Raw genomic sequence first — 14,877 nt, 5'->3', positions numbered from 1 at the left:
TGCTTGGAATCTGAGCTTACACTAAGCACTGAACAGATCCTTTCCACTGGAGCTAGCACTCAGGCACTGGTCTCCTTTGAGCAGAGGAGCTCAGCTGAGCCGAATAAACTTCCCTTCTGATTAAAAAAGGAGAGATTTACCATGCCAAACCTAGGTGTGTCACCTTAGACACACCATTCACCCTGGAGAACTGAACAGAGCACCCTGGCCACGCCCATACAAGCCTTTAGATATTCACTGAAAGCAGACACTCCACTTATCTACAGAGGGATAGTACAAAGATAAAAGCCACCACAGCAAACAGCAAAGAAGAAATCAACAAGTATCTGCACAAATGCTGAAAAAATAATGTACTAATTCAAGAAACAAGAATAAGGAAGACATCATGACACCCCCAAAAGAACACAACACTTCATTAGTATATTGTGAAAATTAGAATAGATGGAAGAAATGCAAGAAGTGGAATTCAAAAAATTGATTCTAAGATTACATAGAAGTAATCAGAAGCAAATAAACAAACTACTGAAATCCATACAGTACATGAAAGAAAATAAGATCTTAAAGAGAAATAAAAATGAAATGAAAAATTCAATAGAACATGAAAATGAGATGCTTCAGAGAAATCAAAATGAAATGAAGAATTCAACAGAAAAAAATAAAAAATGCAGTGGAGAGCCTTAAAAACAGAATTGGTGAAGCAGAAGAAAGAATATCAGACTTAAAACAAAGCACAGGAAAGTATACAGTCAAACCAAAAACAAGAAGAGGAAATTAGAAAAAAATGTTGGGAATTTATAGGATACTATCAAATGACCCAAAATACGGGTTCTAGGAGTTCCTGAAGGCATGGAGAGAGAGAGAGAGAGAGAGAGAGAGAGAGAGAGAGAGAGGATTAGAAGAATTTTTAGTGAAATATTAGCAGAAAATCTCCATGGTTTGGAGAAAGAAAGGGACATCCAAGTACAGGAAGCATACAGAATTCCCAATAGACATGACCAGAAAAGATCCTCACCACGACACATTGTAATCAAACTCACCACAGTGAAACATAAAGAGAAGATTCTAAAATGTGCAAGGGAGAAATGTCAGATTACTTGCAGAGGATTTCCAATTAGACTCACAGTGGACTTCTCATCGGAAACACTACAGGCTAGGAGGGAATGGTAAGATATAGTCCAAGTCTTAAGAGAAAAAAAAAACTGTCATCCCAGAATATTATACCCTACAAGTTCTCAATTATGTATGAAGGCAAAATAAAGACAACCATAACAAACAGAAATTGAGAGAATTTGTCACCACCTATCCATCCCTACAAAGGATGCTTTAAGGATGTGCTGCAGCCAGGAACACAGAAACATGGTCATCACTACAAAAGAAGGTACAAGAAAATCTCTCAGTAAAAGATCAAAGGAAATTCAAAGTAAAAATTAGGAATAATTTTGGAAAAATGGCAGGGCAAAGTCATTACTTATAAATAGTCACTTTGAATTTAAATGGCCTCAACTTCCCAGTTAAAAGGCACAGACTGGCTGAATGGATTAAAAAATAAAACCCATCTATTTTATGAATACAATAAACACATCTTTCCAACAAAGACACGCAGACTGAAAGTGAAAGAATGGAAAAAGGTATTCCATGCCAACAGTAACTAATAAAGAGCTGGTTTACTCATCTTAATATCAGACAAAATAGACTAATAAAAAATCTGTCAAAAGTGACAAAGAAAGGCACTATATAATTATTAAGGGATAAATTCAACAGGAAGATGTAACTATTACAAAGATATATGCACCTAATTACAGGGCTATTTAAAATAAATGTTAAGGGATATGAAGGGAGAAATAGACTCCAATATAATAGTAATGGGGGACTTGAGTACTCCACTTTTATCAATTGACACAACAACCAAACAGAAAAATCAGCAAGCAAACAGAATTAAGCGACACTATAAAACAAATGGAAGTTTTCATCCTACAGTTGCAGAATACACATTCTTCCCAGCACTGTATGGAACTTTCTCAAGAATTGACCACATACTAGAACATAAAGCAAGTCTCAGCAAATTCAAAAAAATTGAAATCATGCCATGCATCTTCTTGGACCACAATGGAATGAAGCTGGAAATCAGTAACTCAGGAATCTCTAGAACACATGAAAACACATAGAGACTGAACAACATGCTCCTGAATGAACAGCGGATCATAGAAGAAATCAAAAGAGAAATCAAAACATTTCTGGAAAAAAATGAAGATAACAATACAACATATCAACAATTTTGGGATACAGCAAAAGCAGTATTAAGAGAAAAGTTCAGAGCAATTGGTGCCTACATCAAGAAAATGGAAAGGAACTAAATAAATGTGCTATCAGTGCATCTTAAGGATCCAGAAAAACTACAGAAAACAAAACCCAAAACTAATAGGAAAAAATAGATAATTAAAATTAGAAAAGAAATCAACAAAACTGAATCCATAGACACATTACAGAAGATCAGAAAAACAAAGAGCTGGTTTTTGAAAAAATAAACAAAATTGACACATCATTGGCCTAACTAACCAAAAAAAGGAGAGAGAAGACCCAAATCAATAGAGTTAGAGTTGAAAAATGAAATGTAACAACAGATACCACAGAAATAGAGTCATCAGAAATTACTACAAAGAGCTGTATGCCAAAAAACTGGGAAACCTAGAAGAAACGGATACAATCCTGGACACACATAACCTACCTAAATTGAACCATGAAGACATAGAAAATCTAAACAGACCCACAACCAAGACAGAAATTGAATCAGTAATAAAGGCCCTCCCACAAAGAAAAGCCCAGGACCAGATGGCTTCACTGCTGAATTCTACCAGACATTTAAAGAAGAACTAACTCCAGTTTTTCTCAAGTTATTCAAAATAATTGAAAGGGAGGGAATCCTCCCAAATTCTTTCTATGAAGTCAGGATCATCTTAATTCCAAAACCTGAACAAGATGCAATAAAGAGAATTACAGACCAATTTCTCTGATACAGATGCAAAAATCCTCAACAAAATTCTAGCCAATCGAATCCAACAACACATCATAAAGATCATCCACCCCCACCAAGTAGAATTTATCCCTAGTATTCAGCGATGGTTCAATATTCACAAAATCATCAATGTGATGCATCACTTTAACAGAGAACAAAACCATATGATTTTCTCAATAGATGCAGAGAAAGCATTTGATAAAATACAACAACCTTTCATGATGAAAACTTTCATGATGAAAAGCAAATTGGGTATAAAAGGAACATTCTTCGACACAATCAAGGCAATTTATGACAAACCCATGGATACCATCATATTTGTGGGGAGCAACCCGGACTAGACTAAGTTACTGGAATTAAGACTTATTCTATGCATCTGCTTTCCCACAATATGGCGCTGAGAAGGGAGAAACAGCTTCTACACAGCTGCCTCCAGTTCAACAAATAAACTGTAGGACCTGCTCCTGATTGGAGGACAGCAGCATACTCGGCGTGTGGGTAGCAGAGTTGGGATTGGTGAAGAGGGCTATAAAGGAGGAGAGAGACAACATGCACCAGGAACATCTAAGAGGAACATCTATCTGAAGGAACACCTGTGCAGCCCCCGAGAGAGCCGGCCGGCGGTGTGCCGCTCCCCCGCGGAAGTGGGGAATGTGGCAGGGGGAACCGCCCTTCCACGGAGGTGGAAGGGACGGTAGCCAACCCGGGAAGAACCAGCAGCAAACCCGGGGAGGGCCGAGCAGACGAAAGAACAGCACAGGGTCCTGTGTCGTTCCTCCACGAAGAAGGGGAGCGACAATATTGAATGGGGAAATGCTGGAAGCATTATCACTGAGATCCAATACAAGAAAATGATTCCCCCCTCTTACCATTGCTATTCAATATAGTCCTAGAAGTTTTAGTCAGTGCCATTAGGCAAGAAAAAGAAATCAAAGGGATGCAAATTACAAAATCTTAAAGAAAGAAATAGAAGAGGATACCAAGAAATGGAAAAATCTTCCATGCTCATGGATTGAAAGAATCAACATCATCAAAATGTCCATTCTCCCAAAAGCAATTTATAGATTCAATGCAATACCAATCAAGATACCGAAGACCTTCTTCTCAGATCTGGAAAAAATGATGCTGAAATTCATATGGAGACACAGGAGACCTCGAATAGCTAAAGCAATCTTGTACAACAAAAACAAAGCTGGAGGCATCACAATACCAGATTTCAGGACATACTACAGGGCAGTTGTAATCAAAACAGCATGGTACTGGTACAGAAACAGATGGATAGGCCAATGGAACAGAATTGAAACACCAGAAATCAATCCAAACATCTACAGCCAACTCATATTTGATCAAGGATCCAAAACCAATCCCTGGAGTAAGGACAGTCTATTCAATAAATGGTGCTGGGAAAATTGGATTTCCATGTGCAGAATCATGAAGCAAGACCCCTACCTTTCACCTTACACAAAAATTTACTCAACATGGATTAAAGATTTAAATCTCACTCAACATAATGTTTTCCAAATTCCTAACAGGGATCACTTTTCAGTTAAAATTGAAACACCTAAGAATAATTGTGTGTTAATTACAGAGTTCACCCAATGGTACTAGAACAAAAAAAATACTAAAATAGATAAAGTATTACATTGTACATCAACCTTCAGGCAAGAGCTGATCAAGTCAATGTTTCTCATATTGTCCATTTCACTTCAACAAGTTTCCCCTTTGGTGCTCGGTTAGTTGTCGCCAATCAGGGAGAACATATGATATTTGTCCCTTTGTGACTGGCTTAATTCACTCAGCATGATGTTTTCCAGATTCCTCCATCTTGTTGCAAATGACGGGATTTCATTGTTTTTGACTGCTGTATAGTATTCTATAGAGTACATGTCCCATAATTTCTTTATCCAGTCTACTGTTGATGGGCATTTGGGTTGGTTCCAGGTCTTAGCTATTGTGAATTGAGCTGCAATAAACATTAATGTGCAGACTGCTTTTTTGTTTGCCAATTTCATTTCCTTTGGGTAAATTCCAAGGAGTGGGATGGCTGGGTTGAATGGTAGGGTTATATTCAGGTTTCTGAGGAATCTCCAGAATGACTTCCATAGTGGCTTAACCAATTTGCATTCCCACCAACAGTGGGTTAGTGTCCCTTTTTCCCCACATCCTTGCCAGCATCTATTGTTGGAAGATTTCTGAATGTGAGCCATTCTAACTGGGGTGAGGTGGAACCTCATTGTGGTTTGGATTTGCATTTCCCTGATTGCTAGTGATCTTGAACATTTTTTCATGTGTCTGTTGGCCATTTGGATTTCCTCTTTTGAAAAATGTCTATTGAGGTCCTTGGCCCATCTCTTAAGTGGGTTGTTTGTTTTGATCTTGTGGAGTTTCTTGATTTCTTTGTAGATTCTGGTTATCAACCCTTTATCAGTTGCATAGTTTGCAAATATATTTTCCCATTCTGTTGGTTGCCTCTTCACTTTCCTGACTGTTTCTTTTGCAGTACAGAAACTTCTCAATTTGATGCAATCCCAAAGGGACAAATACCACTTGTTCTCCTTAATAGGTGACAACTAACTGAGCATCAAAAAGGAAACCTGTTAAAGTGAAATGAACACTATGAGAAACGGTGCCGTGATCAGCCCTCACCCTGAAAGCTTAATATGTTATCCCTCTTAGTATTATTTTTGTTTGTTCTACTTAATACTTTTGGTTGAATACTGTAATCAATACACAATTCTTCTTAAGTGCTGAAACTTAACTGAAAAGTGATTGCTGTTAAATATAAGAGTGGGAATAAGAGAGGGAAGAGATGTGCAATTCGGGACATGCTCAAGCTGACTTACCTCAAATGGTAGAGTTAGAAACAACCCAGGGGAATCCAATTCAATCCCATCGAGGTGGCATGTACCAATGCCATCTCACTAGTCCCAGTGATCAATTTCTGTTCACAATTGATCATAATGATAGGACTAAGAACCAAAGGGATCACATAAACAAGAATAGTGTCTGCAAATACTAGCTGATAGAATCAAAAAGGGAGAGAATGATCCAACATGGGAAGTGAGATACACAGCAGACCCATAGAATGGCAAATGTCCTAATAGCACTCTGGCCTCATAATCAGCCCTTAAGGCATGCAGATCCGGCTGAAATGCCCATGAGAGTATTTCAGGCATGGAAAGCCAAGACACTCTGGGGGAAAAAAAAAACCTAAATGAAAGATCTCCACGAGTGAGATCGCAGTGGAAAAATGAGTCATCAATGAAAGAGGTACCTTTCTCTGAAGGGAGGAGAGAACTTCCACTTTGACCATGGCCTTGTCTAAAAATGATCAGAGTCGGTGAACTCAAGGGGCTTCCATAGCCTTGGCAGCTCATGACAAGAGCCTAGGGTGATTACTGATGCCATAAACAAGAGTGTCTATTTGTTAAGCAACAACAGGAGTCACTGTGCACTTACTCCACATGTAGGATCTTTGTCCTTAGTGTGCTGTACATTGAGATTTAATGCTATAACGAGTACTCAAACAGTATTTTTCACTTTATGTTTCTGTGTGGGAGCAAACTGTTGAAATCTTTGCTTAATGTATGCTAAACTGATCTTCTGTATATAAAGAGAATTGAAAATGAATCTTGATGTGAATGGAAGGGGAGAGGGAGTGGATAAGGGGAGGGTTGTGGGTTGGAGGGACGTTATGGGGGGGAAGCCATTGTAATCAATATTCTGTACTTTGGAAATTTATATTCATTAAATAAAAGTAAAAAAAATAAATAAAAGACAAAAAAAAAGATTTAAATCTATGACCTGACACCATCAAATTATTAGAGAGCATTTGAAAAACCCTGCAAGATATAGGTACCGGCAATGACTTCTTGGAAAACACCCCAGAAGCACAGGCAGTCAAAGCCAAAATTAACATTTGGGATTGCATCAAATTGAGAAGTTTCTGTACTGCAAAAGAAACAGTCAGGAAAGTGAAGAGGCAACCAACAGAATGGGAAAATATATTTGCAAACTATGCAACTGATAAAGGGTTGATAACCAGAATCTACAAAGAAATCAAGAAACTCCACAAGATCAAAACAAACAACCCACTTAAGAGATGGGCCAAGGACCTCAATAGACATTTTTCAAAAGAGGAAATCCAAATGGCCAACAGACACATGAAAAAATGTTCAAGATCACTAGCAATCAGGGAAATGCAAATCCAAACCACAATGAGGTTCCACCTCACCCCAGTTAGAATGGCTCACATTCAGAAATCTTCCAACAATAGATGCTGGCAAGGATGTGGGGAAAAAGGGACACTAACCCACTGTTGGTGGGAATGCAAATTGGTTAAGCCACTATGGAAGTCATTCTGGAGATTCCTCAGAAACCTGAATATAACCCTACCATTCAACCCAGCCATCCCACTCCTTGGAATTTACCCAAAGGAAATGAAATTGGCAAACAAAAAAGCAGTCTGCACATTAATGTTTATTGCAGCTCAATTCACAATAGCTAAGACCTGGAACCAACCCAAATGCCCATCAACAGTAGACTGGATAAAGAAATTATGGGACATGTACTCTATAGAATACTATACAGCAGTCAAAAACAATGAAATCCCGTCATTTGCAACAAGATGGAGGAATCTGGAAAACATCATGCTGAGTGAATTAAGCCAGTCACAAAGGGACAAATATCATATGTTCTCCCTGATCGGTGACAGCTAACTATGTATCAGACTCAATAAGGCAACAAAAGCAATAAAGGAAAAATTGGGTGGCAAACACAAAGCTTTTTTACAGCAAAGGATACCATCAAGAATATAGAGAAAATTTATAGAATTGTAGAACAGATTTGCAAAATAGTTAACAAAGAAGGGCTTAATATTGAGTATGTGAGTGGGTAGTGGGAGGGAGATAGAAATCCAATAACACAATAGCCAGAATTCAAATAACTATATGAAAAATGGGTAAAATATCTGAATAGATATTTTTCAAAAGAAGATATATAAGTGGCCTACAGGAACATGCAAAATGCTAACATTACTGATCATCAGAGAAACAAAAGTCAAATTAAGATATTGCCTCACTTCACTTGTTAAATTGGGTATTATCAAAAAGACAAAAGATAATAAGAGCTGGTAAGGATGTGGAGAAAAGGAAACCTCTGTAAACTATTGATGAGAATATAAGTTTCTATGGTCATTGTGGATAACAATATACATGTGATTCAAAAAGTCAAAGCAGATCTACTATATGATTCAACAATCCTACTACTGGGTAAAGACCCTAAGGTAATCAGATCAGTATGTTGAAGATTATCTTTAATCCTATTATTCAGATTATTGAAGACATGGAATCAACCCAAATGTTCATCAATGGATGAATAAAGAAAATGCGGTGCATATAAGAGGAGACAGAAAGGGTTACAGTTAGGCAGGTAGATAAAGAGCTGGCCATAGCTCTCAGAGAACCAAATGTGAAAAATTGTTCGAGGTTGTGTCTTGGAAAACCCACTAATCACTCTCAAGGAGCTCATTTCTGAGAAGTAGATGGATGTTAGCAAAAGTACCAGCTGAGCTCTAAAATCTTCTAGCTGCAAAATTATTTGGCTCTAAGACTGCTTGTTTAAAAAAAAAAAAAAAAAGGTTAGCTGACGAGAGGCCCTAACCCAATGATTGGCTATTAATCTTGTTGATGTCTTACTTTCAGGATTGACCACTTAGCCAATCAAAAGAAGTCCCCAATTACCAAGATAAAACTGTGCCCCAAAGTGAGCCCGATGGAACCCTCCTCTAGGAGCCCCTTTGTTGCTGAGAATATATTTTTGCCTTTTCCTTCATCAGTAAATATGCTTCTCCTCACTCCTCCCTATCTGTGTCTTTCATTCTTTCTTGGCATGGGACAAAAATCTGGTCAGAATCCAGTCAAGTACTGACAGAATTCCTGCATCACAGATACATAATGAAACATTCAACCACATAAAGGATGAAACATGGACTCCTGGAGGACGTTATGTGAAGTGAAATAAGCCAGGCACAGAAGGACACACACTATATGTTGTAACTCTTAAGTGGAATCCAAAGTTGTTGATCTTATGCAGTGAAGAGAATATTGGCTACCAGAGGCTGGGAACGGAAGGGAGGTAGGGAGTCTGGTCAACAAGTACAATGTTATAGGTAGAAAGAGGAATGAATTCTGTTAATATGCTGCACACTAGGTTGACTATAGTTAACAGTAATATATTGTGTTTTCTGAATAGTTATAAAAGGAGATTTTTTAACATTATCACCACAAAGACATGATAAATGTTTGAAGTAATGGAAATGCTAATTAACCTACTTTGATCTTTACACAATGTGTGTGTATGTGTGTATGTGTATAAACATCCCATGGTAACCTACAGGTATGTAGAATTATGCCTCCATTAAAAACAAAACTAAAACAATCAGGGGCAGTTCCACGTAACAGTGAATGATACAAAAAGGAAATTAGGAAAACAATGCCCTGGGGCCAGCGCTATGGCACTGTGGCATAGCGCTGGTAAAGCCTCTGCCTGCAGTGCCGTCATCCCATATGGGTGCTGGTTCGAGCCTGGCTGCTCCACTTCTGATCCAGCTCTCTGCTGTGGCCTGGGAAAGCAGTGGAAGATGGCCCAAGTCCTTGGGTCCCTGCACCCATGTGGGAGACGCAGAGGAAGCTCCTGGCTTCAGATTGGCCCAGCTCCAGCCGTTGCAGCCATTTGGGGAGTGAACCAGCAGATGGAAGACCTCTCTTCCTCTGTCTCTATTACTCCGCCTTTCAAATAAATAAATAAATACATAAATAAATAAATCTTTAAAAAAAAAACAATGCCATTTACAATAGCAACAAAAACATTAACTGCTTAGGTGTAAACAACAATTGAATACTCATATACTGAAAACTATAGATACTGAGAGAAGAAAGTGGAAAAAACAGATAGAAATCTTGTGTTCACGAAATGGAAAAAAATTAATATTGAAAATTTCTATACTACCCAAAGCAGTCTAGTGAGTCAATGCAATTCTTATCAAAATTCCACTGTTTTAAAGAAATCAAAAACAAATGATCTTAAATTTGAATGGAACCATGGATGACCTCAAATAGCCAAAACAATCAATGGAATAGAACAAAGCTGGAGCATCATGCTAATTTCAAAAGATAGTATAAAGCCACTGAAGTCAAAACAGCATGCAGCTGGCATTAAAATAGACATATCAGCTAAGGAAGCAGATATAGGAAACTTAGGAATGACTCATCTATTTACGGTCAACTGATTGTTTTTCCAAAGATGCCAAGAATTATATTAGGAAAAACAAACTTTCTTCAATAGTGTTGGGTAAGCCGTATATCCACATGCAGAAGAACAAAACTAAATCTTTATTTTGCACTAGATATAAACTCACAATGGACTAAAAGCTTAAATATATAAGACCTTATACCATAAAACTATTAGAGAAAAACATAGGGAGCAGGCTATTTGATATTGTTTTAGGCAATAAGTTTGTGGATAGGATCTTAGTGTTATGGGCTGGGTTTATGGCCTAAATTAGTTTTCCAGGTTCTTGCCTTTTACTTAGAATTCTAAATACAGGCCCAAACACGGCATGCAGTGTGATAAATCTTATTTTCAAAGTGAGAAAAATACACAGGCCCTTTAGGGCTTTGTTTAGGGAAAAGGGGCCAAAGAAAGGGAATTATCATACCCCTCTCTGCTCATCTGGAGTCCTCATGGAGGAGAGTGAATGTCCCGTCTTCCTAGCTTTTTATGCACTTAGAAAAACAGAAGTGTTTACGTACATGGTACCACCCCATGTCACAGGTAAGAGGAGGTACTTCCTGGGGAGGAGTCTTCTGATTGACAGGTAGATGAACATGACAACACAAAGTGAAGAAGTTGCGCTTCCAGCTCGTGAACTTAAAATTTTCTATCTAATGTTTACCACATCACTAGAAGCACAGACAAGAAAGCAAAAATTAAGAAACAATTAGTAAACAATTAAAGTGAAGTGATATCCACAATTGGGAGAAAATATTTTCAAACTCTATACAGGGGATAAAGATCCAAATATATAAGGAATTCAAACAACTCAGAGGAAACAAGTTATCTAATTATAAAAGGGCAAAGGACCTGACCAGACTTTTCTCTATAGAAGACATAGAAATGGCAAACAGGTACATAAAAAAGGGGTCCACATCACTAATCATTATTGAATCACAGCTGTTGCATTTTTCATTTAGCAGAGGGCTAAGCAGAGAAATGGGAGAGGGAATGGGGAAGCAGGATGGAAAGTGGAAGAATCCAAGCAAAAACACAATTTCTAAACACCAGCTTTAGCCTGATGTAGCAAGAAACTGTAGAACGTAAACTGAAAGCATGTCCTTGCAAACATTTTTTAAAAATAAGAAAGGAAAGAGGAAGGAGGAGGGAGAGCAGGGTGGGGTGGGCAGTTTCATTATGCTCTTTAAACTGTATATATGAAATACATGAAATGTGTTCCCTTTATGTACATTTTAAAAATCACAGCTCTTAGAATGGAGTTTATGAAAAAGGTAAAAGATAAGTTTTAGAGAGGATGTAGAGAAAAGAGAACTCATATCTTTGGTGGGAATGTTCATTAGAAGAGCCATCATGGATAATGTATGGCGGTTCCACACAAAGTAAAAATAGAACTACCCTAGGCTCATTAATGGTTGGTACAGGAGCAAATACAGAGGGGTATAGTTTGCTGAACCAGCACTTAATTTTCGGAGCTAAAACAGATCTACCAAGATCCTGGTGACTGGGTGAGCCACTCAGATGTCCTGGCTTCTGGAGTCACCTAACGAACCAGTGTGCTTTTTGGCTTTTTTTTCTTTCCTGCTCATTTACTGGTGCTGCCCTATAACAATTTAAGAAGTATTTTAAGTTAGGAATCTGTGTGTTTGTTCTTCCTTCCACTGCCTTTAAATCTCACCCTAAAAGATTATATTCAACCTCTATGAAACGGGAACCAATTCCGAGTTATTGATCCTCATGGTACCTCATTCAAGCAGGCAGAAGGATCTGTAGAAGTCTGGCTTTATAAGTAAACAAGGGACAAACAAAAAATGAAAACAAATATGCCTTATGCCTTAGCATAAATGAAAACAAACATCCCCATGCCTTAGCCAAGCCACTCCTTTCTGCTCATGCACTCTTTCCCTGTTGACACTCCAGATCCCTGTGTTTATTCCCGCTGATCTCACCTGCGCTTATCCAAGTGCCATCAGTCTTTAAATACCCAGGTCAAACGGTAGCACTTCCATAAAGCTTTCTGCAATTCCCCAGAGTTGTGGTTTTAAACAGGTCTACAAATTCTTTGATACTAGTACTCTCAACAGAAGGTGAAGTCTCATTCATTTCAACTATGAGCTAGCTTTAGTGAATTAATTTTAATGAACAGATTGTGACAGAAGTGACTTTTAAGAAAGGCTAGATTAGAAAAGGTCACCGGCTTCCACCTGGCACTGTCTCTGCAGACACAGGCAAGCTGGAGAGACCAGGGAGATGGTTCACAAGAAGACAGAGTCGGTGTGCCTAGAGAGCCGAAGTTGTGCCGGCCTACCAGCCCCTCGAGTCTAGTCAGCTGGCTGCCAGGCATGCAAACAAACAAGCCTGCCGATGACTACAGCCCTTGGACTTCCAGTTGTGCGGCTGAGCTTCCAGACTTTAATAGGCAGAGGCAAACTGTCCTAACTCCTGGAACACAGAATACTAGCGGCTAATAAGCTCCACTAAGTCTTGGGATAACCTGTTACACAGCCATAACTGAAAAATCTCACTTTTCTGGATCATTATATCTCTGCCTGTGAAGCGCTTTGAGTTTTTTACTATTGTTATTACAAATTTGTTCTATCTCCCAGCCTACACTGCTCAGCCCTTGATGGCAGAACACACAGACTATGGATTTTTCTTGTCTTCAATAATGATTTTCTCTAAAATGTGCTCAAAATCTTAGTGACTTTGTAACTTCCAATGTAGACAAAAAGCACCCTATTAAGACACTGTTCTGTTTTTGTCTGGTTCCAAATTCCTATCTATAATTGTCATGTGTACTCATCTACTTTAATTAAATTATGGCCTTGTAGTACATTGAGGCCAACGATAACAAGAGGAAATATTGAGAGGAACTAAATGTAACAGAATGCTTATAACATTTAAAATATATAATTTTTAAGCCATATATAAATTTTCTGATATATAAATTTTCTGATACCATGACAGGCCTATATGAATATTAAGTATTATTACTTCATGTTACCACATTTTAAGATGATTCTAGAAAAAAAGTGGACGAGATAATTCAGCTGGTTAACAGTCATTACCTTTTAAAAACAGACTCTTGCCCGTCCTGGCCACGCTGCGGCACCTGTTGTGCATGGGTTCCTGGTGCCGGCCCCAGCTCTGCAGGCTGCAGGACGCTGGGCAGCAGTCCAGCGCCGCCGGTCAGCGAGCACCAGGACCACGGAGATGTCAGAGATCGGGTTCTGAGGAAGCCGCTCAAGCACACGGACTTCTTCAACGTCCGGGACCCGTTCTCCGTGAAAAGCCTTTTCGACTTCCCACTTGCACCTGAGACACAAAGCCGGCTGTCGGCACAGGTTCATGGAGCCCTGCCTCTTTGGGAGCTGCCTGGCCTGAGACATCATCCACTTGGAGCAGACGGCCTCGCACCTGCAGCTGGCCCTGGATTTCACCGCCTGCGTGGCCGCCGGCGAGGGCATCATCCTGTTTGTGAGCCAAGCCGGTAGTTCTCGCACTTGGTCGAGAACGCAGCGCGAGCCTGCAGCAAGTTCACCCACACCTGCTACTTCAAGGGCGGCCTGCAGTCCATCGCCGACCTCATGGTCTTCCTGCACTCACTCAACAACGTCTTTGAGCCCCACGTGGCTGTGAGAGACGCAGCCAAAAAGAACATCCTAGCAGTGGGTATCGTGGACACCACCTGCAACCCCTCCCGGTTCCCAGCAACAACTACTCGTCCCCGGCGGTCCACCTCTTCTGCAGGCTCTTCCGAGTCACCATCAGCGCGCTGAGGAGAAGCGGCAGCAGGTCGAGGCACTCAGACTGTCATCTGCATCATCTCCATGGACACGACAGGCTGCAGGAGAGACCCAGAGCCTCAGTCTTCGATGGCTGGGAAACACAGGTCTCCCAGGAGTCTGAGCAGCCATCGCTGCCGCCTTCACGTGGCCCTGTGCAGGAAAGCTCCAAGACCACCAGGGTTTTTCTTTGTGCTAATCTCCCTCAGCCGCACCCTGGGGCGGTAGCCTGGGTGTGAAGGCAGAGGAGTGAACCTCTGGCCAGCTCCCAGCTGCAGAGCAGGTGCACATCCCAGCAGAAATAAAGCTTAGATTTGGGCAGGAAAAAAAAAATTAAAGACTCTTCCTTAAATGTCAGCATTTCTAGGGAGCCCAAGTGTCTAAGACATTTGGAAAGAAATGAGGCTTTTCATCTGGGTGGTCCTGCCTTGGATATTAATCTGTTGAATAGGCAGTTTTTTAGGCCAAGTATGAATATCTTTGCTGGTGCCAGTGACAGGTATTTCAGCCTAGCCACAGAATTCCACTGCACTCTAGTTCTGAGAGTGAAATGACAAATCCTATTATTAAGCAAGAAAATTATTTTTTAATTTGACCTAAATGGGAAACTTCCTTCCATTTCTCTGGCTATACAGGCATGCTACCTAGAATTGCATCCCATATTTTGGCTACCTTGTTACCTTGAACTTTTTCTTAGTCTACATCTTTGTTTTCCCCAGATCCTCTATGAACTATCTCTATGAACATCCCCGTATACAAGCACAATCCTAGGTCCAGTTCCTTACCGAG

The 14,877-nt window shown here is 39.7% G+C and overlaps 1 protein-coding gene across 1 annotated transcript in view; it reads left to right on the top strand.

Moving 5' to 3' along the window:
* Positions 1 to 14,212, top strand: part of LOC100357556 (small ribosomal subunit protein uS2m) — a 58,364-nt gene extending 44,152 nt beyond the window's left edge. The window contains 5 exon segments of the mRNA XM_008254722.2: positions 13,319 to 13,605; positions 13,607 to 13,793; positions 13,796 to 13,999; positions 14,002 to 14,070; positions 14,073 to 14,212. Of these exon segments, the coding sequence (XP_008252944.2) occupies positions 13,319 to 13,605; positions 13,607 to 13,793; positions 13,796 to 13,999; positions 14,002 to 14,070; positions 14,073 to 14,212 (887 nt within the window).
* The last annotated feature ends 665 nt before the right edge of the window (positions 14,213 to 14,877 follow it).

This window comes from Oryctolagus cuniculus, chromosome 2 (genome assembly GCF_051225735.1).
Source record: "Oryctolagus cuniculus isolate XC-2025 breed Fujian yellow rabbit chromosome 2, ASM5122573v1, whole genome shotgun sequence".
Classification (NCBI taxonomy): domain Eukaryota; kingdom Metazoa; phylum Chordata; class Mammalia; order Lagomorpha; family Leporidae; genus Oryctolagus; species Oryctolagus cuniculus.
Note: the sequence above shows the minus strand (reverse complement) of the source record. Positions and strands in the feature narration are given on the sequence as shown.